General features: G+C 32.6%; 1 protein-coding gene across 1 annotated transcript in view; it reads right to left on the reverse strand.

The window, feature by feature from the left end:
* Positions 1–23,877, reverse strand: part of TMEM260 (transmembrane protein 260) — a 65,071-nt gene that overhangs the window by 14,644 nt on the left and 26,550 nt on the right. Inside the window, exons 5-12 of the mRNA XM_037832641.1 lie at positions 23,225–23,338; positions 19,822–20,001; positions 17,626–17,666; positions 14,750–14,833; positions 13,453–13,567; positions 12,040–12,212; positions 9,934–10,105; positions 7,069–7,217 (exon numbers count right to left, since the gene is read on the reverse strand). Coding sequence (XP_037688569.1) covers positions 7,069–7,217; positions 9,934–10,105; positions 12,040–12,212; positions 13,453–13,567; positions 14,750–14,833; positions 17,626–17,666; positions 19,822–20,001; positions 23,225–23,338 — 1,028 coding nt within the window. The remainder of the gene's footprint in view (positions 1–7,068; positions 7,218–9,933; positions 10,106–12,039; positions 12,213–13,452; positions 13,568–14,749; positions 14,834–17,625; positions 17,667–19,821; positions 20,002–23,224; positions 23,339–23,877) is intronic.

Below are 23,877 nucleotides of genomic sequence, written 5' to 3' on the forward strand. Positions count from 1 at the left end.
CAGGGGAAAAAAAAAGAATTGTTCACAAATAATTTTATATCCATAAATATTATTCAAAAATGAAAGTGAAATAAAGACATTTTCATATGAAGGAAAGCTAAGAGAATTCATTGCCAATAGTTCTGCACGAAAAGAAATGCCAGAGGAGTATCTTCAGATGGAAGGGAAAGGATACATGACAGAAACTTGTAATATCAGGTTTGAAGGAAGAGTAACAGATCTGGTAAATACCTGGATAAATATTATAGACTATTCTTTTTCCTCTTATGTTCCTTTATATATATATATATGACAGTGGAAAGCAAAAATTATAACACTATGATTTATTTGGTAACTATAATCAACAGTGGGAAAGTAAGATGGGCTTTTATAGTGATAAGTTTTCTAGATTCCACTTGAAATGCTAAAACATTAATCCTAAGTAGAACATGAAAGTAGACTGTGAAAAGTAAAGTACATATACTGTAATCCCAAGAGCAAATCACTTAAAAAAATTACAAGGAGATTTAGTAAAACTCTCATTAAATAACTTAAAAAGGGAATACTAAAAAATATTCAAATAATCCAAAAGAAGGCAGGGAAGGGGAAACAGTGGAATAAGAAACAGAGGAAACAAACAGAAAACATATAATAAAATGGTAGACTTAAGCCAAACACATCAATAATACATTAAATAAAAATGTTCTAAATACACTCATTAAAAGGCAGAGATTGTCATAATGGACAATAAAATAAGATCCAATTATATGCTGTCTACAAGAAACTTACTTTATACAATATAGGTAGGTTAAAGGAAAAGGATGAAAAAAGATATACCAGGAAGACACTAATAAGAAGAAAGCTGGAGTGGCTATATTAAAATCAGACAAAGTAGAGATAAGAGTAAGAAAAATTACCAGAGATATAGAGGGACATTACCTAATAATAAAATGATCAAGTCACCAAGAAGACACAACAATCTTAAATGTTTATGCATCTAACAACAACGCTTCAAAAGACCGGTAACACCAAAAGGAGAAATGGACACAACCACAAAAATAGTTGGAAACGTCACCATTCTTCTCCGTAATCAACAGAACAAGTAGACAGAAAATCAGCCGGATATAGAAGAACTGAACAACACCATTAACCACATGAATCTAACTGACATTTATAGAACACTCTGTCCAACAACAACAGTATACACTTTCTTTACAAAAGTACATGGAACTTCCACTAAGATAGTTCACATCCTGGGTTATAAAACCAAGCAGACAAATTTAAAAGAACTGAAAGTATAAAAAGTAGGCTCTCTGACTATAATGGAATTAAACTAGAAATCAATAATTCTGAGATAACTGGAAAATTTGAAATAATTGGAAATTAAACAACATACTTTTAAATAATCCATGGGTCAAAGAGGAAGGCTTGAGAAATACAAATTTTTGAACTTATTGCAAATATGACATATCACATATCAAAATGGAGCTAAAAAAATGCTTAAAGAGACATTTATAGAACTCAATGTTCACATTAGGAAAGAAGAAAATTCCCCAAATCAACAATCTAACCTTCAATCTTAAGAAATTAGAAAAAGAAAAGCAAAATAAACCCCAAACAAGCAGAAGGAAGAAAAAAATAATAAAATTGATGAAATTTCAAACAGAAAAAGAGAGAAAATCACTGAAAGCTGGTTCTTTGAAAAGATTAATCAACTTGGGAAACCTCTAGCCAGAATGACAAAGAAAAATACAGGAGATAACAATTACCAATACTAGAAATGAAAGAGGGGTAACACCAAAGGCCCCCAAGGGCATTAAAATGATAAGGCAATGCTATGAAAAACCCTATGCACATAAATTTGACAATGTAGATGAAATGGGCCAGTTCCTTGAAAGCCACAGCTATGAAAACCCACCCAAGAAGGAGATAACTTGAATAGTCCTGTACTGATTAAGGAAATTGAATTTTTAGTCAAAAACCTTCTGTGGTATTTTGAAGCTATATGACACTCCAGAAAAACATGTCCTTAAATCAAATCCAATCCTGTATGTGTAAACCCATTTTACTAAGATCTTTTGATGAGGCTACTTCAGTTAAGGTGTGATTCAACTTATTCAGGATGGGGGATGAGACTTAGTCTTATTACTGGTGTCCTTTATAAATGGATTGGAGAGAGAGAGAGAGAGAGAGAGAGAGAGAGAGAGCGCTGCAGAAGAAGCTGAAATCAACAAAACCTGGAAGAGAAGGGAGAGACCAGCAGCCACCTCCCTGTGTCCTGCCATGTGGGAGAAAAGCCAAGGATCACCAGCAGCCAGTCTTTGGGAAGAAAGCATTGACTTGATGATGCGCTGATTTGGACATTTGCTTGGCCTCAAACTGTAAGTTAAAAAATCCCCATTTCTTTAAGCCAATCCATTTCATGCGATCTGCTTTAAGCAGCCTAGGAAACTAAAACACCTTCCAAAAAGGAAATATACAGGCCCAGATAATTTTACTGTTGAATTCTACCAAACATTTAAAGAAGAAATGAGATTTCTACACATCTCCTTCAGAAAACAGAAGAGGAGAAACACTTACTAATCCAGTTTAGGAAGCTAGAATTACCCTGATACCAAAACCAGAAAAATAAAGTACACGAAAAAAAAGCTACAGAACAGTATCACTCAGGAGCACAGATACAACAATCAACAAAATATTAACAAATACAATCCATCAATATGTAAAATGAATAATATACCGTTAGCAAATGGGGTTATGCTGGGAATGCAAGACTGGTTGAATATTTGAAAATCAATCTATGTAATCCATCATATTAACACTTTAAAGAAGAAAAACCATGTTATATCAATTAATACAGAAAAGACATTTGACAAAATTCAACACTCATTCATGACAAAAACATGTAGCAAACTAGGCATATAAGGGAACTTTTTTAACCTGATAGAGGGTATTAAAAAAGTCTATAGCTAATACCATTCTTAGTGCTGGAAGACTGAATGCTTTGGCCCTAAGATTAGGAACAAGGCAAGGATCTCCACTTTCTCCACTCCTTTTCAGCATCATACTGGAAGTCCTAATCAATGCAATAAAGCAAGAAAAAGTAAGAAATACACATATTGGAATAGCAGAAATAAAACTGTCCCTCTTTATAGATGATACGTTTGTGTATGTAAACAATGCCAAGAATCTCCAAAAATCCCCTGTAAAATAAAAAGTGAGTTTAGCAAGGTTGCAGGATACAAGGTTTACATACAAAAATCAATTGCATTTCTATATAATAGCAATGAACAACTGGAAACTGAAATAAAAAAAATACTATTATAATAGCTTCCCAAATCAAATATTTAGATATAAATATAATAAAACATATAGAGTCTGTATACTTAAAATTCCAAAATCTGGTGAAAGTAATCAAAGAAATGTAAGTAAATTGAGAGGCATACCATAACCATGGATTGGAAGAATTCAATATGGTGAAGATGTCACTTGTCCCCAAATTGATCTACAGATTTAAGCAATCCCAATTAAAAACCCTATAAGGAATTTTGTAGATACAATGAAAGGTACAAATGCAATTCAATGCAGAAAAGATAATCTTTTTAACAAATGGCATTAGGACAATTTGACATGTATATGTAAAAAATAAAATGAAATAAAATAAAATAATAAACCTCATCCTAAATCTCACATCTTACAAAAATTAACTCAAAATGGAGCATAAATTTAAAATGTGAAACATGTAACCATAGAACTCTTAGAGGAAAATATAGGAGAAAATCTCTCATCTGGAATTAAGAGTTCTTATGGACAAAATATTGTCCATAAAAGAAAAAAAAATGATAATTGGATTTCCTCAAAATAAAAAAAAACTTTTGCTCACAAAGACATTCTTAAGAGAATAACAAGACAAGTTAAAAACTGAGAGCATAATTACAAATCACATATTTGACAAAGGATTTGTATTTAGAATATGTAAAGAACTCTCAAAACTTAACAGTAGGAAAACTAACAACCCATCAATCCCACTTCTAGGTTTGAAAATTTATATTTACACAAAAACCTGCACATGAATGTTTATAGCTGCTCTCTATTCATAATTTCTAAAACAACCCAAATTTTCTTCAACAGTGAATGGATAAACAAACTATGTATGGCACATCCATTCAATGAAATACTACTCAGTAATAAAAAGGAACAAACTACTGATACACACAACAACTAGGATGGATGGCAGGGGCATTATGCTAAGCAAAGTACAGCAGTATCAAAAGATCATATACCTCATGATTCCATTTATATGACATTCTGGAAAAGGCAAAACCATAGCAACAAAGAACAGCTCAGGGGTTGAGAGATTTGGGGGTCTTGGATCTGTTCTATATCCTGACTGTGCTGGTGGTTATACAAATCTATACATGTGTTAAAATGCATAGAACTGTACACCAAAAAGGTCAATTTTTCTGCATGTTAATTTAGAAGTAAAATTTTAAAAACATAATAGGTGCTCAAAAAATAGTAATTTCCTTCCTTTGAAAAGTGCTCAATCAGACGGCTTTCACGTGATGCTGATGGTCCAACACTTTGTGGGGGGGGGAGCCTCTATCCAGTGCTTTTAAATCATTCATGTCCTTTGACTTAATAATTTCACTTCTGAGATTTTATCAATAATTCAATTGAATTTGTTGTAGCCAATTGATTCTGCTATAGTTAAAATTTAGATACCATGCTAAATATCCACTAATAGTTCCATTCATCTATTAAATTATAGTATAGGTGCCTACTAAAAATATTTACAAAGAGTTTGCAAAAACATAAGAAATGTTTATAACTCACTGAATGAAAAAAAACAGTCTTTTATACTATGATTTTAACTTTGTAAATAATACTTTTGATGCATTGGTTGTTTCTGAGTGATAAAGATCATTATTTTTCTACTTCTAGTTTTTTATAATTTCTTATTTCTGCAATGAATACATACTAGTTTTTTAAATTAAAAACTTTATTTAAAAATTGACAGCAATGAGCAATGTTTACCCAGAGACTTTTGATAATCAAAAATATTAACAAGAGTTCAAATGCCAGAATGTTCATCTGCATGTTATATTACAACAAAAACATCCAAAAACAGATTTTGTTAAATGACTATGTATCTATATGAAAATATTACACAGTCAAAATATGACGGTTATGAAGACACTTTATTAATCACATGGGAAATGCTCACAATATAATGCTAAGTATAAAAAAACTGAAGAGAAAACTAAAATATTATCTTAGCTATGTAAAATAGGGCATATGTATGTGTTGAATGTGTATGTATAAATATATAATTTATGTTAAAAATGAATGGAATAGAAAAAAGTTTACCAAAATGTTAACGGTGGTTATCCTTGAAAGACATAATACTGATCTTCTTTATACTTTTCTGTATTGTCTGTTTTCTACAGGGGGCATGCATTATTTCCATAATGAAGACTCCCATGCCTGTAGGATAAAGCCCTTCATTATCTGTGCCTCACCATCCCTCCAGACACATCCCCTCATCTAGCCTTCTAAGCCCTGAGCTTCAAACTTGCTGAGCTATCCAGTTTCACCAGCGCTCACTAGGACCTTTCCATGGCTTTGCACATGCAGTTCCCCTGAATCAGCCTTCTCCCACTCACTTGGCAAACGCCCACCCAGCAATTAAGACTCTGTTTAAGTACCCAACATTTTGTCCAGACGGACACTATCACACTTACCAGATGACATGATAATTTATCTGTTTCATATTTAAAAATCACCTGAAACCCTCTCTGAAAAATGGCAACAGCAGGGAACATGCCTCATTCATCTTCTGCTAGAATAGTTCTTAGAACATTCTGATACCCAATATGTATTAAATCAACGTTGAATGAAACACCACCCCGCCTCCACCCCCAGCAGAATTAACTGCTTTCTCATTCATGCTCCCAGAACACTTCGTTTACACTGTCAGTTAAGCCACCCATTCAGTAAACACATATTGAGCATTTACTACATCTTAATAAGGTAAGAATAGAGCTTATCCCATCATATTATCATTATTTGTATTCATTATCTGTGTCTATAAACAACTAGATTGTGGCTTACTTGAATTTGGAAATGTCTCATTCATTTTTTTATTGCCAGGCCCTACTAGAAACTGGAAAAAAGGAGATATCCAATAAAAGTTTGTGAGGTTGAATTCAATAAAATTCACCAAAAATGCCTATCTAAGATTTTTAATGGTTCTTAACATTTTATTCCAAAATAGAACAATTAAATATTATTCTCATAATTCATTTATAACTATTACCTTCGTAAGTATTACTCATGAGCAACAGTAAACTTCAGGCTCTGAACACCAAAAATACCAAATTATTATGTTTTTTAGCAGGAGATAATAATTTAACTTTGGAATTTATGAAAAATTTCTAACTTCCCCATTATGAAAAAACAGAAAAAAAAAAATAGATCTTTCTTCTTCAAGTTCCGGACAATCCTAAGCATTTCAGAGAGAGGAAAAATGTTCAACAGTTTACCATTGAAGGAGATATTTATTCTTAACTTTAAGAATAATTTTGTGTTCTTAAGGTATGGAATTCACAATTCTCATATTTTATCTCAGCTAGCATAACTGCAGGTGTTTTTCTTATTTATGTAAAATGTCTTATCCTTTAGAAAAAACAGTAAGCTATTTTTAATAGTGATTATTCCTGGAAAACATTTGCTTTACACTTAAAAGCGGGCCCTGGTGTTCATCTGGAGGAACTATAATTGCTTGCAATCCACCTGCAATGATTTCAAGTAGGCAGGCACATCTCCAATTTCTCTGAATTGTACTAAGATCTTATTTGCTGTTTTTGCTAATCTGTCTTTATTTTTCCCCTACCCAGAACAATAACATTGATTTCTGCCTGGCCTCATTTATGCACAGATATTCAATTTAATTACAAAGATAATCTCGCTGGTGACAGGGAAATAGGTGTAGAAAATTGGTCTTTTGGATGAGGCACAGCTGCTACATAAACAATTTTAGAAAAGCTTAAGAATTTAGAAAAGCTATTATATGAAAAGAATGCTTACTGTTTATTTATTTCAAGAAAATGATAAAGATTAAATGTGACCACTCCACTAGGCAATATTCCTTCCATAGGATTCCACTGGCTCCCAGGAAAGTTGACACCTGGCAGATGCTTTGCCATCTTGGGCAAATACCACTCATAAGTCATCATCTGTCAGAAAAAAATCACAAATGATGTCATACTTTAAAAAATAAAGTTTATCAAGTACAAAGACAAGATTCTAAAATGTGAATATACCCATTAAATATACACATAATTAAAAAAATACAGGCACACCTAAGCTATGTGGAACTACTTTTCTAATGACGTAACCGTGGATTTTGTCTTAGGTATGACTATCATTCTTTTTATCTCCATGCATTTGACTGACTACCAGAATGACCTTCCCCCAATTTTATACCTGAAGAACACACTCAACTTTCAGGGCCTGCTTCAATATCACTTCTATAATGCCAGAATGACAGGCTCCTATGGCACTTTGTGCCTCCCTCTAACATACCTCTTAGCCTACTCACTAGACTGTGGAACTCCTTCAAGGAAGGGATTGTATCTTTTCATCTGTGTACCTTTGCTCTTAGCACACTGCCTAGCATAAAACAGCTCTCAAAATATGTTTGCTGAAGTAGAAATTTTTTTGATGGCCAGGCTAGGCAACCAGCCAAAATAAAGAGATGTCTCAATACTCCATTCTTTCATTCATTCATTCAAACAAGTATTGCTGACCTATGATGTAATAAGATATTATCCCTCCTTTGAAAGGCTCAATCATATGACAATCTAGGTCTCAAATTTAAAAGCCCTTTTGTCTAAATTATCTGAATTTATTATAGCCCCCAATTAATTACATGTCCTTACATCTTCCTTTGATTAAAATAAATCATTTATACCAGAAAAAAATCTCAGAAATAACACTTGATTCTATACTTTAATATGTACAGATTTCCTCTTTTTAAAGAAAAGACTACTTACATTTTCAAAGTTTTGTTAAGAGTGTAGATATTACTTGAGCAATTATGCTTATGTTTTGTTTACCTTATATGTCATTCAACTAGCAAATGACAGATTAATTTTAGTTTCAGTATACAATGTAAGTACTCAAAAAATATTTACTGAATTAAATTTTATTACCCCAAAGTTTCAGTTCTTGGAGATATTAACTTTAATTAAGTACTCACTGTATACTATGACCTTAAAATGTGCTTCATTTAATTCTCATAATAACTTTATTATTGAGAATAATTGTATCAGATACTGTTGCTTGCTGACTCAACAGCTAATACCTTCTTCCTCACTAATGTATTCTTGATTTTGATCAGGTAGTTCAGAGCAGCAATGTGCTCAGCTATAGTCATTCCTTTTTGCTAGCGAGTGGTTTAGAAGTGGGCATGTGACCAAATACTGGTCCATGAAGCCTGAATGGAAATCTTCCGGGGGCTTCTGGGGTATATATCACTCCCAATAAAGAGAGCGAGCAAGAGTAAACAAGGTGCCCCAAAATAAGCACCTTGCTTCCTGCCTTTAAAGGTGGTCATTGTAGGATTTGATGTTTGGAATTTGGCATCCATCTTGTAACAGAGGAAAAGTCAAGAGAACTGCCCTAAAGCGGCCCCAGAACATTAACAATGAACTGCTTGTATTATCAATCCTGAAACCTCCTATTTCCAGACTACCTGTTATGCAAGATAAAAACTCCATAGTTCAAGTTACTTTCAGTCAGGCATTCTGTTTCTTGCCTTCAAAAGCATCCTAACTTACACAATGATCATTTCCATTTCACAAGTAAGGTAACAGAAGCTCTGAGGAAAAAAGTTATTAATCCTATGAACTGACAGAAGTGAAATATCCAGGAAAGGACAGAATGGGGATTTGAATTTATGTTTTATTAACTCTGAAATTCATGCTTCTCAACTATAGTAGCTGCCAGCCCAGCAATATTTAAAATCTTAATTTAATATCATATTATCAACAAATAACCTACCTTTCGTCAGATGCTATACTGAGGCTCAAAGTAATTAATCTGTGTACATGATATAAAGGCAAACTGCTTACAAAAATACATATAATTTGCAAAATTTCCTATATTTGAAAATATGTTCATATTGTTTTCTTAAAAAAATCACTTATTCATTAATTCAACAAAATTTACTGAATAAGTATTAAGCCTAATAATTTGCTCAAACTAATCATATTATTCTTTCAATATTAAGAATTTCTCTTTTCCTGATGCCTGCCTAAAAACAGTAGAGATAATTTTTTTTCCTTTTAAGTACTTAATGGCTTAAATAATAGATCTTATAGTTTAAATATATTTCTTCAGTTCCAGTTATTTTAATAGCTTTCAAAATTTTCATGAGTCTTTCTAAACATATTTTTGTCATAAGCTCAACAATCCAAATCCAAACTTTGTACAAAGATTTGATAGCAAAATGTGGTTTAGAATTTCTATTTTGAGTACAATGTTTATATACCCACAGTATGATTTATTTTCAATCCAACCTAATTTGTTTTTATTCCTAGGCCAGTGGGCCATTATTAATTAGAATGGTTGAATTGGCTGAATGTAAAAGTACAATATAAAAATAAACTTACAATAAATATTTTCATGGTTTGTCATGTGAAATAGTGTACTAGAATATTGTTTGAATCCAGCATGAAATACATTGGTTCTTAAAATATTCCATTTAAATGAGAAAGAAGCAATTCATATGACTTATGCTATTAGTTAAGCAAAAGAATGTGATACACATTCTCCCTAAGTGATCATGAAAACTGTACTCATCCACTGTTACAAAGATAGTTTTGTTTAAAAACAGCATTTTTAAAAATTATTATTACCATATTCTAAGTATATTTTTCATATACTTACTTCCTGATCCACTAATGAAATATCTGGCCTCAAACCTTCACAGTAATGCTTGTAACGGAGAGAATTCCCTGGCAAATCTCCTCTGAGTAAGATAATTGCATCATGAGGCATAGAGGCTAGAAGGTTCCTTGCAAATTTATCAGTCACATAGTTGGTCCTTTGGTTACAAATGCTAAATAAAAGGAATTAAAAAACCATTAAAATAGCAATAACTTGCTACAGCTGTAACAAGATTAGGCTTATTTTCTATCCCATTCCTTTCTCTTCTCACAATCTACGTCTAGTATTTCAAAGTATTCTAATTTATATCCTCTCAGACGATGAATATATTTGAAAAGAGAATACTATCATCTGAAACAAAGCAGAAGGAGCTAACTGGAATTCAAAAAAATGAGTCAAATGCTTTACTTCTGGAATCATTTAGAATAAGTCTTTTTTGTTTATCCCCCCTAGAAGCATACCCCAGTTCATTTAAAAAAGTTAGATTTCCAATTCAATTGAACTTTAGGCTAATTTCATGTTAATTCCACTTACTCCAAAGGAATTTTCAGAAATGCAAACAGAAAGCTGCCGATTTATGACATAAATTTAATGTTAGTATGATTCTCCTGTATTGAGGTTGACTCCACCAGTTCCCTGTCTCCCTGTGTTCCTCTCTCCGTTCTAAATCAAGATACCTCTAGGGAGTGAGGCCAATGAGACGGAAGAGAAAGAACGGTTTGTGGAGTTTACTTCTCTCAAGGCATTATCTGCTATTGCCAATTACAACAGTACAACTCTTTTCAATAATGAAGTGGACTTTCTAACGTCAAAGAAAACCTGGCATGAATTCCAAGAGCTTACCATGAAAAAAGAAAAAAAGACCATAAGAGAATAAAAGCATCAAAAAGTGGAACCAGCAATTTCTTTCCTGTTACTATCAGGTCCATTACATTTAATAGAGCTAAGAAACACAGCCTAAAGTTGAATCACTGTGTTAGTATCATAGGTCAAATAAACACTTCTAGGAACAAAATTTTAACCCTGCCTTTGTAACTGATGCAACAATTACTGTTTCTTACTTTGATTCCCTACTTTGCAGGGTTATCCCTTACATTTTGACACCCAGCAAAGATACTATCTATTCCATTCCCCAGGGGCAAATTAAAAACAAAAACAAAAACAAAACAAAACCACCCACCCTTGCAAGCATCTCTGGTGCTGAACCTGAACTGCCCTAAGGATCTGAGCCAGGAGAAGACAGGAATAAAAAAAAGATTGAGAAAAACACTATGGGCTCGGTGAACCATTCTTGAACTAGCTGTGGAGCTGGGTCTGGAACATGCATTTCCCTCCCACAAGGCCTCCTGGAGATGCAGCCTTCCCAACACTGGCTCTACCCTTATATTATAAAGAACACTGGTTTTCAAAATTAAGTTGAAATGGGAAACTTAATCTTTTAAAATAATACCAGTTGAATTTCACTACAATGGAACTCCAAAGGACTCTTCTACTCTTCAGTACTGCTGAAAATAAATGAACTATCATCTGAAACTTGGACATCTTTTATGTGAGGCAGATTTTCATTGTCATGGTTATTAAAACAATTTTAAAAATACATATTATACTAATAATGCATAAGGGTTAATAAACTTTTAAAACTTTATTCAAAAATAATTAATATTTACTACTACAGGGTGAGCTGGGTTAGGGCCAGGTATTATTCAGATGAAATCTTTGGAGCATAAAGTGAATTTACGGCATGCAAAAAGTCCCAAATGTCCTTACTCTCCATCTATGAGGTATTTTATATCATGGACTTTTACATACACTCCAGACTCCACAATATAAATATCTCTAGGATTCTTCAGAGGAAAATATACAACTAGTTTACATGCACTGACTGAACCCTTGTTTGCAATGGCCTGAAACTACACATCACCCATGCTGATTCTGGTTCAGGAAGTTTAACAACCCCCAAAGTTTAAGAAAGATTGCATTCAGGCTAAGCTGCCTCACTCTGAGCCTTGAAAATCTGTGGGAATCGAATGAAATAAAGCCCTAGAATCTAAATATCCAAATGTCTATGGCTTGAGTAGCACTTTTCATAAAAATAACCATGGTTACCTGTAATTAGAATATATTTGGTAAATTACAAAAATAGTTGCTGAAAGCCATTCCAGACACTGAAGCCCACTGCTGTTGTTCAGCAGTCGGTTACTCTCAGACACAAGTGCAGCCAAACCAACGCCGGCGAGGACGGCCACCACCGCATTGCTCTGCATCCAGAATCGTTCTACCTGTGAAACAACCCAGGCACAGCATGTCCAATCAACTAGTTAATGTAATCAGTTGGGTACTAACACATTGTCAAAACATATTGCATGTGCCTGCTCTTATTCAGGTCTTGTTAACTGACTTCCCAGTCTAACTCCCTACCACTTCATTTCTCAATGTCTAAACATTCCTCATCCCAGTTTGATCCCTTTTCAGGTCCACACATTTCTTTCAGTACTGTGGCCTTGGTCTTGAGCTCTTGAAATATGTAGGCGGGGGAAGAGAGAATGGAGAAAGACTTGTGCCTTACTCCTGATGTTTCCTTCCATGTGGAGAAGCTCCACTAGCATAGCATCCTGCCCTTACTTCTTCCGGTGAGAGTGTAGGAACTGACCTGATGGGGTTTGCATAGCCCTGACCTTTCCTCTTTGTCTTGGAAGTGAGTTGCCCACAGCAAGCACTTATCCAGGGGCAGACTCAGTCTCCATGACACCAGTGGCGTAGGGGTGGGGTAGGGACAGGCCTGCCCTGTGCAGCACTGTCTGTGACTACTGGATATGTCTGTCAGTTCTGGGACTCAGTATGAGCAAGCCTCCTTGCCCACAGATGTAAGCCATGTTCTCCCATTTTGGTGTTATTGGTATTCTCCCACCCATTGCACTGGTTTATCTTCTTTCTAAATTGATTCAGAACGCAGGTGATCAAGTGGGGAATTTTTATTAGGCTTCCTGAATGCAACAAAACAGTCAGTTTCAGCTACTAAAAAAAACGAGCTATCTACATACAGAGTTTCTATATAAGGAGAGGAAATACCTCAGTCTCAGAGATAGATGGCAGCCAGGGAAAATCAGAAATGTGATTGCCCTTATTAGTTCAGGTCTGGAACTAATGATGTAAGAAATCAGGGAATATGTTGGTAAGAGCCTCCAGTTACAATCCATACTTCTTTTGCTATTAAAACAAAAACTCCAGGAGAAATGTAACAATATCTATATTTGCAAACAAATTTTTTTTAATGACTAACTTAAACCTACCTTAAATTTATTTTTCTATCTATTGTGTTAACTAAATGTTTTTTTTTTTTATTTTTTCTTAAAAAGAGGCCTTAGCCTTACTGGTTCAATAATTTTAACTTTGTTTATAATAATATGTATAAAATGTTAACCATTTCAGAAATAATTTGTTCTTGTAAAATATTCACAAAAGACAAGTTTGTACATTCTCAAACTTTCTGGACAAAGGATTTATCTAAGTAAAACTTACCACACCCATGAAAAGTGGCTTTGAAATATCTAAATTCGCCCTCCAAGCAAAAAATGATGAATAAATGCAAAACATTCCAGTAAAAAGCCATATTAATGATGGATTCTGTCTCTCCCTACAAAAAATAATAAAAATGTGTCTGAAAATTATTTATATGCATGAATATCAATACTAATATTACACAGCTTTAAATTACATGAAAAATATTTGGATTTACAGAACTTTCCATTTTTAACTAGGAATAGGGAAAGATCTTAGCTTTAAAAATCTGAATTGGAATAGACAAGCCAAACAGTAATAAACTCAAACTACATATTGTAGACAACTTACCTTGGAACTATGCAGCACAGGACATACAGTTAAAATTCACAGAAGAAATACAAACTATTAATTTTCTTGAATTTAATAAGTAATCAAACACATGCAAAATAAAATAATTTCATGTATCAAATAATAAAGACTTAAAAATGATAATACTTGTGAGAACACAGTAGTAAAACAATGTATTAGTACAATCTTTGAGGAAAATAATTTGTTAATACATATCAAGAGACTTAAAAATATTCATGCTTATTGATCCAGTAATTTTAAATATAGGTATAAAACTTAAATAATCAGAAATGTGGATAAACATTAATCCATAAAGATGCTTTATTATCACTTTTAATAGTGGAAAAAGTGGAAGCAATCTAAATATCCCCAAGTAGGAGAACATTTAAATAAATTCTGCTATGGTCATAGGATGGAATATGATATAGACATTTAAATTATTTTAAGTATTTTTTATGGTATGAGAAAATGCTTACATATAATGTGAAGTGTTACAGAAACAAAACTATAAACTTATGTACATTTATGCATTTAGATACAAATGTTAAATAACACTGAACATACTAGAAGTAAATGAAGAAAAAGGTAATAGAGGTTAATTAATAGTGCTATATTTTTTAGGTTTTCTTTTAACATCAGAGAAAATTTAAATAAGTGCTTGCTTGTTTTGCAAAGTCATCACTGACTATGAGCAGGGAAAAGAATCAAACCAAAAGTTTAAGACAGCAAATGAATTGCCAGCTAGACTGTAATATACTACTCAATTTTTAAAAATTATTTGTTTATAATTAGAAAAAACTAAACTGGCAAGAAAGCTATACATATTTGCCTTAATTAGGAGAGCTATTTATTAGAAAATAATAAAAATTAAAAAAAATGATAATACTAGCAATGTCCTACATAATAAAACATTAATTCAATTAATGAACATGGGGAAAGTATCAGGAAAAGGAATTACATTACTCACTTTCTTGTTAAACATATATTTGCCCAAACTGCAAGGGCTTGAATATTGAATGACAGTTCGGTCCTCATATTGGTTACTTGAGACCTGTAAAAGACAACCTAGTTTATTGTTGGCATAAAACAAATCTAGATAATTCCAAAGAAAATATTTGGGAAATACATCTGATTAGGCACTGAACGATTCTAAGGACTGTGATGAGATTTTAAAACTATTTTATCTTCTTTTTAATTCAAGAGAATGAGTACCCTAAGAAGGAGTTAAAAGTTCTAATATGTTTTCAAATTCTAACATGTGGTCACCAAATCATATAATTTGGGATAGGATCAGAACAAATGATTCCATATTTTTGATATTGGTATACCAAACACAATATTCCTGATTGGTTTGCTAAAATGTTTGAAATGGGGTTTTGAATCTTCTTCTATCAGCAATGTCAACACGGCTCCAGTGATTTTGTGGTTAAAAACAAAATTATTTCATGTAGCTTTCTGAAGATCCAATCATGAAGATAAAAGGACAAGAGCAATAATCTCCAACTATTCTTTTCTGGGTTCTCTTCTTCCTTAAAAGCCTTCCTTGTTTTCTAGTTATTTGGTTCAAAAAGTGTTTAAGCAATCCCAAGAAATGTACCCTCTTTTTTTCCCCTACAATTGAACTAAATTCTTCCATTAATTGATAAGCATTTCCCAGGTCTTATCTGAATTCTAAAATAACTACTACTCTAGCAGTCTCCAATTTTACAAAAAGAAATGACTACATATTCCCCATCTCAAAGAACTTTTTTCTCCCTAGTGGCAATTTTACTGGAGAAAATGTGATGCCATAATTATGGAAACCACACAATGTGCATTTTACTAATGGAGACTCATCTACTATGAGAAAATATCCTTACTCATTTTCAAATGCACTTGAAAAACTGATTCCAGCATGAGACCCATTTTAAACCATTCTTCAAAAGGAATGAAGTCAGTTCTCAAAATTAATTCTCAGAGATCTGTTGCCTATATGTAAGCTCTAAAAGATGGCCACTGCCTAGGGTTAGATTCAATAATTTCCTTGTTCAGGATTGCAATTTAGAGACATGCATTGGAAAAAAAAAATTTAATATGTTTGATGGGAAAAGGGTAGATGATTAGGTTCCATCTTTTCAAGGATTTTCCTGTAAGTTAATTATGAGTTGCCTCTCAACATGCCTGTCCATCTGAAACAATTAAAGACCGGAAATTCTCTCACTCAGTCAGAGAGTGCTAATATTATGCCTCCATTATACAATATGATTTGGTTCCAACAAATAGTGTGGGTGGTCATCTCTTTTGTCAAGTCTATTTCTCTGGATACACAACTTAACTGCTGTTATTTTAATGTAAAGGAGGTCCTTTAAATTCCCAAGTAGATCATTCTTATGTGTAACTAATAAAAGAAGTATGGTCTAGGATTATTGCTGAGAGTTCGTGTGGGATTTGTTACAGCAAAATATACCAGCAATCTTGAATGTAAGTAGAAAAGAGCAGGCAGTGAATCTTTTAGCACGGAGTAAAGCCGAATAAAGTGATAGCAAGTAGACACTGATAAAATAGATGGGAAACTGAGCTTCTTGCTACCTTCTACCCGATGAGAAAGAAAAAATGATCCACAAAAGTTAAATATACACGAAAGGAAATATTTAAAATAAATTGTCAGAAACATCAAAATGTTATATAAAAATAACTATAACAGGTGGCAGGGAAATATTTTCAAGATAAAGTGTAAAGTGAAAAACAGAAAGGTAATAAAACAATATTTATATTAGGATCCCATTTAAAACAAGCATATAAAATTTTGGAGGGATACAGATAAAAATGTTAACAAATTAATAATCATGGTTATCATTGCATGTTGGAATTATAGGTGATTTTAATTTTTTTATTTTTGCTTATCTGTATTCTCTAATACAATACATACTAGCTTGTTTTGGTTTTTGGCTGAAGAGAAAAGTTTAAAGAAAGGAAGGACAGAAGGATGCAAACAAGCTAGTATGTAAACAAGAAAAGAAATTGTGAGAACATATGAACTGCCTCATAAAAAGTTGAAATATTCTTTCTGTACTTTAAAAATATTTTTTTCAAATAGCTCTGAGAGTCCCAATTTAATTAATTAATTAGGAGACCATGTTAGTGTTATAGAAACATAGTATTCCATAATTTTATATGGAAAACATTATAAAAGTATTACAGGATTAGTATGGATATTCTTCAAGTTGTCTCAATTCTGTGTGGGTTTTAAAGCAAATATTAACACATTTTTCCAAGAATACCAGAAGAAAGCATCGATGAAAATATATTTGCTTAAACTGGCTCTAATAAGTTTGGATGTTAAAACTACAGAAGTCAAAATAGATCTTACTACAAGGACAGCCTAGAGGAAAAGTCTTGAGACATTACATAAATTAAGCTGAGAAAAACTAAAAGAACACAGCTCCAACAAAAAGAACAAAAAATAATTTCCAAATTATGCTAAATATGATGTTACAAATGTCTCTAAAAAGAAAGAAGATATAAAAACTAGAACAAGGAATAATTTCTTTCTAAAGCAACACCATATTCAGTAATTTTGTATCCAACTAAAAACTGAAACATTTTAGTTTTATAGGCTTTATATAGTTGCCTAATATTCTTATTTATGGTTGTATTTATCACTCAACTTAAGCTTTATCTTATTGAAGGAAATGCTAGAATTTCCTTAAGTGTACACAGTGTACATAACACTTAACCGGAGAGTTGAAAACTGCTTCTCAGACATACTTCTTCACAAAGAAATAGACTCAGAAATCCCTAAAATCATTTAAAGGAACCAAGAGATAAGTCATTTAAAAATAGTTTCAAACATTTCATACTCACAGCAATATTTTAGACATACTGGAACCTATTTCAGATTTGGCCTAAGCACAAAAGAGAAAAGTTTATTTGCAAAAGCATTAGACTTAAGCTGTTAGGCTATTCAGTTTTAACCATCTTGATTTAAATGATACATGTTTTAAATATACAGTGCAACATCTCTCTTCATTCAAAGTCTTTACTTCAGAGCTTATAGAATTTTTAAAGATAAGTCAGTGAAAACCAGTGACATCCTTTAGGAAGAACTTAAGAAATAATACATTGGCTGAAAACCAGTTAAACTATTCCAGCAGGAAAAAATAACACATTAATGAATTAATAGACTTTTTACATTTCTATTATGAACTCTCAGGTCATTTTGGGTAATCTGATTAAAGTTTATTATCATCTGTTAGTCTATAATTTCACAATGATGTGTGAATTATACAAATTTCAAATACGAATGGCCCTCAAACAATATTTTTATGGAAGAACCAATGTAAGTAAACCAGTGTATAAACTTAAAGTATCAATTTCTCTAAGTCAAAATAATAACAATCCTTTAATTCATCTATTTTATTATGCAATGTATCCCACATACCAAAAACATATATAATGTATATTTAAGGGATAAAGTTTTAATAGAAATCTATAGACCCTCCATTCATTTAATAAACAGAACCTCAACAATACTATAAGATGGCTTACAAAGTCCTTGCAGGCCTCTCTCTCTTCATCCCCCAGTGGTAACTACTACCTAGGATTTTGTGATAATCATTTCTCTGCTTCAGTAAAATATGTAGTTTTACTACTTTTTAATGTATTCTTAAAAAATAGATTGTTTAAGTTTCTGCATGGTTTAGAATTTTGTATAAATACTATCATAGAATATCATATATGTACCCTTCTGGGACTTAAGTGAGACACAAAAAGCACAAACCAGAAACAAACAAAAAAAACTAATACAACCATCTATACTGAAATTGAAAAAACCCGTCTCGTGATGGGAAAGTTCTGGTAATGGATGGTGATAAGACTAGTACAACATTGTAAATGTGATTAATCCCACTAAATGATATGCTTGGAAGTGGTGAGTTGGGAAAGTTTATGCTGTATATATGTTTCCACAATTAAAAAAAAAGAACATTTAAAGAAACAATGACAATTATATGCAATACATGATCCTGGGCAGGAGCTAATAAGGGAGGAAAAAAGACAAAAAAACACATTACTGGGACATATGAAAAAACTGGAATATAAACTGTAAGCTTTATATCAATGTTGTATTTCTTGAACTTGGAAACTGCACTTAAGGTGGATACTTAAGTAAATATCCATGTTCTTAGGAAATGTACATGGCAGTATTAAGGGTTCAAGGAGCATGATATATAAAATCTAAACTCAAGTGTCCAGAAAATGGTTTGATAAATATGGAAAGACAAACAAACAGATACACAGAATGAAACATAACATATGTCAAAATGTTAAAGTTGGTGGCTTTGGGTCTCTGGGGATGGGGTGGGGTATGTTGGAGTTCTCTGTATGGGTTTTGTATTATTTTTGCAACTGTCCTGCCAGTTTGAAATCATTTCACAATAAAAAGTTTAAAGGAAAAAAAAAAAAACCCTTCTGTTTACCCTTTCATTTTTCAGATAACCTTTACTGTAACCACATTTAATGTTTTCCCTAATTTTTGTATTAGGGAAAGCAAGGCCTTTTGAACTTCTTTAGAGTAAAGTTTCATTTAATGAAATCATATTTTATGAAGCTTTTACACAACTTCAATTTTAAAAACAAAATACTAACACAAACACTGTTCATCAAATACGTAAAAAAAGAAGTGTTTTGGCCAAAGTAAATTAAAGATTTTGGTTTTTTTCCACTTCAACCTTTTCCAAATATTTTAATTCACAGATGAAGTTCCCACAGTGACACCCAACACTAATAAAACCACAATGCTTCCAATATAGACAAGAGAGTCCTTTTGATGTTTGTTATCCTGAGAAGTATATTCTACCACAATAATGTGATGTCAGATTAAGTGATTCCATTTTTTTTGTCTAAAGTACCTTGAGGGCCACATTTCAAGGGAAACTTTGTTACAAAAGTAACAGAAATGAAAATTCTATCAACTGTCATTGTTTTCTTCAGTCATGGTCCAGGCAGAACACCAATGTTTTGCTGTGTATTTCCTTAAAACGGCTTTAACTGTAAATTTACCAGACTGAATGTTCCATATTCTTCCCTGAGAAAATGCGTCAAAAATCCTAGCAATGTTGTCTGGTCTCCCCAGGTCCAACGGGCTTGATTGAGGTAGGATGAGACAGGAAGGTAGGCGTAGGGCAGCAGTCCAGCAGAGAAGTACAGACTCAACTTCACCAAAGAACCCAAGGAGAGTTCCTGCATCAGAACACACAGCGTCACATAACAATGTTTATTTTACTCGAATCACCCTGGAACTTCAAGCACACATCAAGGAAAACATCAAATATGTTTACACAGAGCTGATCTCTCAATTTATATTAAGTCACCACAGAATACTATGGTAAACCTTCTGATTACCATGGATTACTAGAAAATTGCATCAGGCTGAAATCCTCCTTTGCATGGCAGGTGAAATCTGAGTGAAGCAAATAATATTAGCAAAAACTCATGAGGATCATGTTTATTGTATCTTTTACATTTAAAACCATGTCATGACATGCAGCATTGCACGGCTGATATAACCCACTTGGAAGTGATTATGTGCTGTTTGGCTGATTTTGAATATGCCCCAAATATTGTTCTAATACCAATTAACTTCATCACCATCAACAGGAGTAAACTTCAATGAGATATTCTATTATGATTATACATTGACAATATGATTTTTTTCTAGGAGAGTTTTGGATATTTCATGGAAATGTTTGGCACAAATAAAGCTAGCTATTACATAACTTCTAAGCTCATCCAAATGTTCTTTTTTTTCTCAATTAATATGAGAAAAGGAATTGGTCAGAGTATGTAACAATGTTGCCTCATATACCTTATTTGAGAATGTATCTTATTCCCTAACAAGGTATCTGCTTATTTGTAAGACCAGTGACAATATCTACAAAGCTTTATAAAGACTAAGCCCAAAAGAATATGAATTCTGGTATACTAGAAAGACCCAAATTTTACTTTACTAATTGGGAAAGGGTATCTATTACAAATATAATAATTGGAAATTGCCAATTTTTCCTTTATAAAAAAGAGAAATCCATACATGAGAATGAATACAAGAACCAAAATTCACATTCACCAGAAGTAGAAGAAGCAGTTGATTTATATCAGTATTTTCAAATAAACACTCTTAATTGAAAATGGAGTGTTTTTATTATAGTACTGATTTCATTTGAGATTTCTATAGTAGTAGTAAGATACATAAAAAATAATGGCATGAAAAGATTGTAAGAAAGAACTAATCTAACAACAAGCCTTTGCTATTCTTAAAAGTGGTATTAAAGTAAATGCTTTAATGTGGCAGTTTCTGCATATTATAAAGCTGAATTTGAAATGGTAAGATGTAGTTGCTACAGAATTTTCCTTTTGTGTGAGAAATAAACAGGGAGGTAATTATATAAGAGCTATTACAGAGAGTCCAGGAGAGCGATTCTTAGCCATAGCTGCACATTAGAGTCACTTGGGGAATGCCTGCGTCTCACCTCACATCAATTAAACAAAAATTATTTGGGGGTAGGATCAGGCATTGGCATAAATACACATACATGTATATATATGTGTATAAACACATGCATAAATACATTAATATATATATGTATATTTATGTATACATATATGTGTATACACTCATACACACACACAATAGCCAGGGTTGAGACCAAATGACCCATGACTTCTTGTTCTGTCTCGAATCACCTAACCAGCTAGATTCAACTACACCATCCCTCATTGGAGGACCTTATTTTCTTAGGAAGACCTTTCTTCATTATTGCTATTTAAATAATGGAAATGAAAGGTTTTTTGAACAGTCATGGCTCCCAAAATGTCATCATTCAGCAGCAGCTCACCTGAGTCCAGGGCAAACAGGCCTTCCTCAGTCTAGGCTCCTAAATTATCAACTCTGAGTCCTGTATGTTTGTATGCAAAACATACGACTCTCCTTTCAATCAACTAACACAAAATATTCGCTTTCCAGGTTCTTGCCAGGGAATGCACCTCTCTGATCTCTGCCCATGACAGAAGCCTGGCTAAGGTGACGGATATCAGAGTAAGAATAGCTATGGGGCACGTTGTCCATCCATCCCCCAGCTCTGCATCCACATGACTGACAAGAAAAAACAGTGGGACCTCCTCAGTTTTGTATTCTGTAGAAAAGTCTTTGCTGAGTTATATTCTTCATGTTATACCTCCGTTTTTAAAATCAAGATTTTTTTAAGGAAAGACCATGTACACTCTAAAACCACTATATAGCTAAAAACTCTAAATACTTTAAAATCACTACTAAAGTCATTGCCAATTATGCTAGTCAATATACCTTACATAAGGACTTACATGATTGACTTAACAGAATTCAATACTAACAGTTTATCTTTCCTGTCAACTATTACGTTTTCCTTTTATTTTTTAATCACATAATTAGAATTTTATAACTTCCACCCTACCCTTTCTGCTTTGCTGCCAAAAAGCTAAGAAACAAAATGTGAACACATTTGTGAACACATAAATACAGTTATCTAAAACTTTGGTACAATTATTTCCTTATTTCTATATAACAATTTTATTGTAAGTGTGTTTATTATAATTCTGATTATAGTTGTGTATAACTGACAAATAAAATGATAAATAAATGTAGAATAAATGTAGCTGAGGTATAACTCACAAACAAAGAATAAATTAAGTAAGTAAAATGGCCCCAGCACTGACTTTGTATATAGATTATTTTAACCTCTGGGAGGAAAGATTGACAGAATAAAAGGCATCCATCCTTTCTAACTCAACTCTCTGCCTTCTTCTTACCTATTTCTCCAAATGCCATGACAAAGTAACTGTCATACCCTGCTTTATATCACCATTTTAATTAGCAATCACTTTTCCTTGCAGAGAAAGAAGAAACTAAAATAAATCATTTTTAATTCTAGGCAGATTTGTTCAGAGAAAACAGGCTGTAATTTATCAGGGATTTTATTATTTAGTTCACCATAGCAGGGATATTATCTGTTTTGTTGAGAATTGTATCTCCAGCACCTAAAGCAGCATATGGCACAGAGCAGACAACCAACAGCTGAATGAATACATGAAGTGTTATTGGTATACCATCTTTTGTCTTAGAATGCATAATAAAACAATTAAGGAAATTTGCTATTGTTCTTTTAAGTCCTTTTAGCCTATTTTCATAGAGGTTCTCTTTAGAAACAGTTTTAAAAAATTATGGAACAGTCCAGATGCCACTGCAATCAATACTGCATAATTTTTGTAAATCCTATTTTTTTCAGTCACTGTTGCTAGGGCCTAAGGTTATTTATGCTTTATATAAAACTCGAGAAAAATTAAAGTCTCAAGTTTTCTGAGGCCACAAATGTTATACTGGACCCAAATAAAATATTACAAATTTTCATTTTTACAAAGTTCAAAAACCTACCTTCTCTTTTAAAAGTCGACAGAGGATCCATGGTATTATGCACAAAATATAGAGTACTATTGTGTGCTGATTACATATGCTAAGGCCACAGCAGAAGGCACCAGTTTTAGCTATCTGAAAATAAATAAAAGAAAAATAATCTAAGTTAAAAATTCACCTAAAATTCTAAGTAAGCATAATAATGAAAAGCTATTCTTTATATTAAAACCAAGCACATGTACCATAAGTAAGGTTCAAATCAACCTCTTAGGTGCAAGCAGTCATGCTTTAACAGGCACTAAAATTTATCACCATTAGTTTTACTAATATTTTTTCATTCTCCTTACATTATAGCCATTTATCCTTAAATGACTGTCTTCAAACTTACTTTTAATAGGACTTTGTGTACTTCTTATTCAAGTAAAATCTATAACTGAAGTTCAACAATTCATTCTGCTTTTACTTTTTCTATGAAATTAGATAAATGAAACTTAACACCTTTTATTTAGAAGTGTAGTTATCTCTGGGTAGTGTTTTTTATTTTTTTGAACAAGTATTTTCACAATCAGAAAAAGTTACTTTAAACAAAAGAATAAACTCTAATAGCATCACAGATGCGTTTATGAGAACCACAGATGAATCATGATGTTCTTTTGCTTTTATATTCTTTAATG

This window comes from Choloepus didactylus, chromosome 4, assembly GCF_015220235.1.
Source record: "Choloepus didactylus isolate mChoDid1 chromosome 4, mChoDid1.pri, whole genome shotgun sequence".
In the NCBI taxonomy this organism is placed as follows: domain Eukaryota; kingdom Metazoa; phylum Chordata; class Mammalia; order Pilosa; family Megalonychidae; genus Choloepus; species Choloepus didactylus.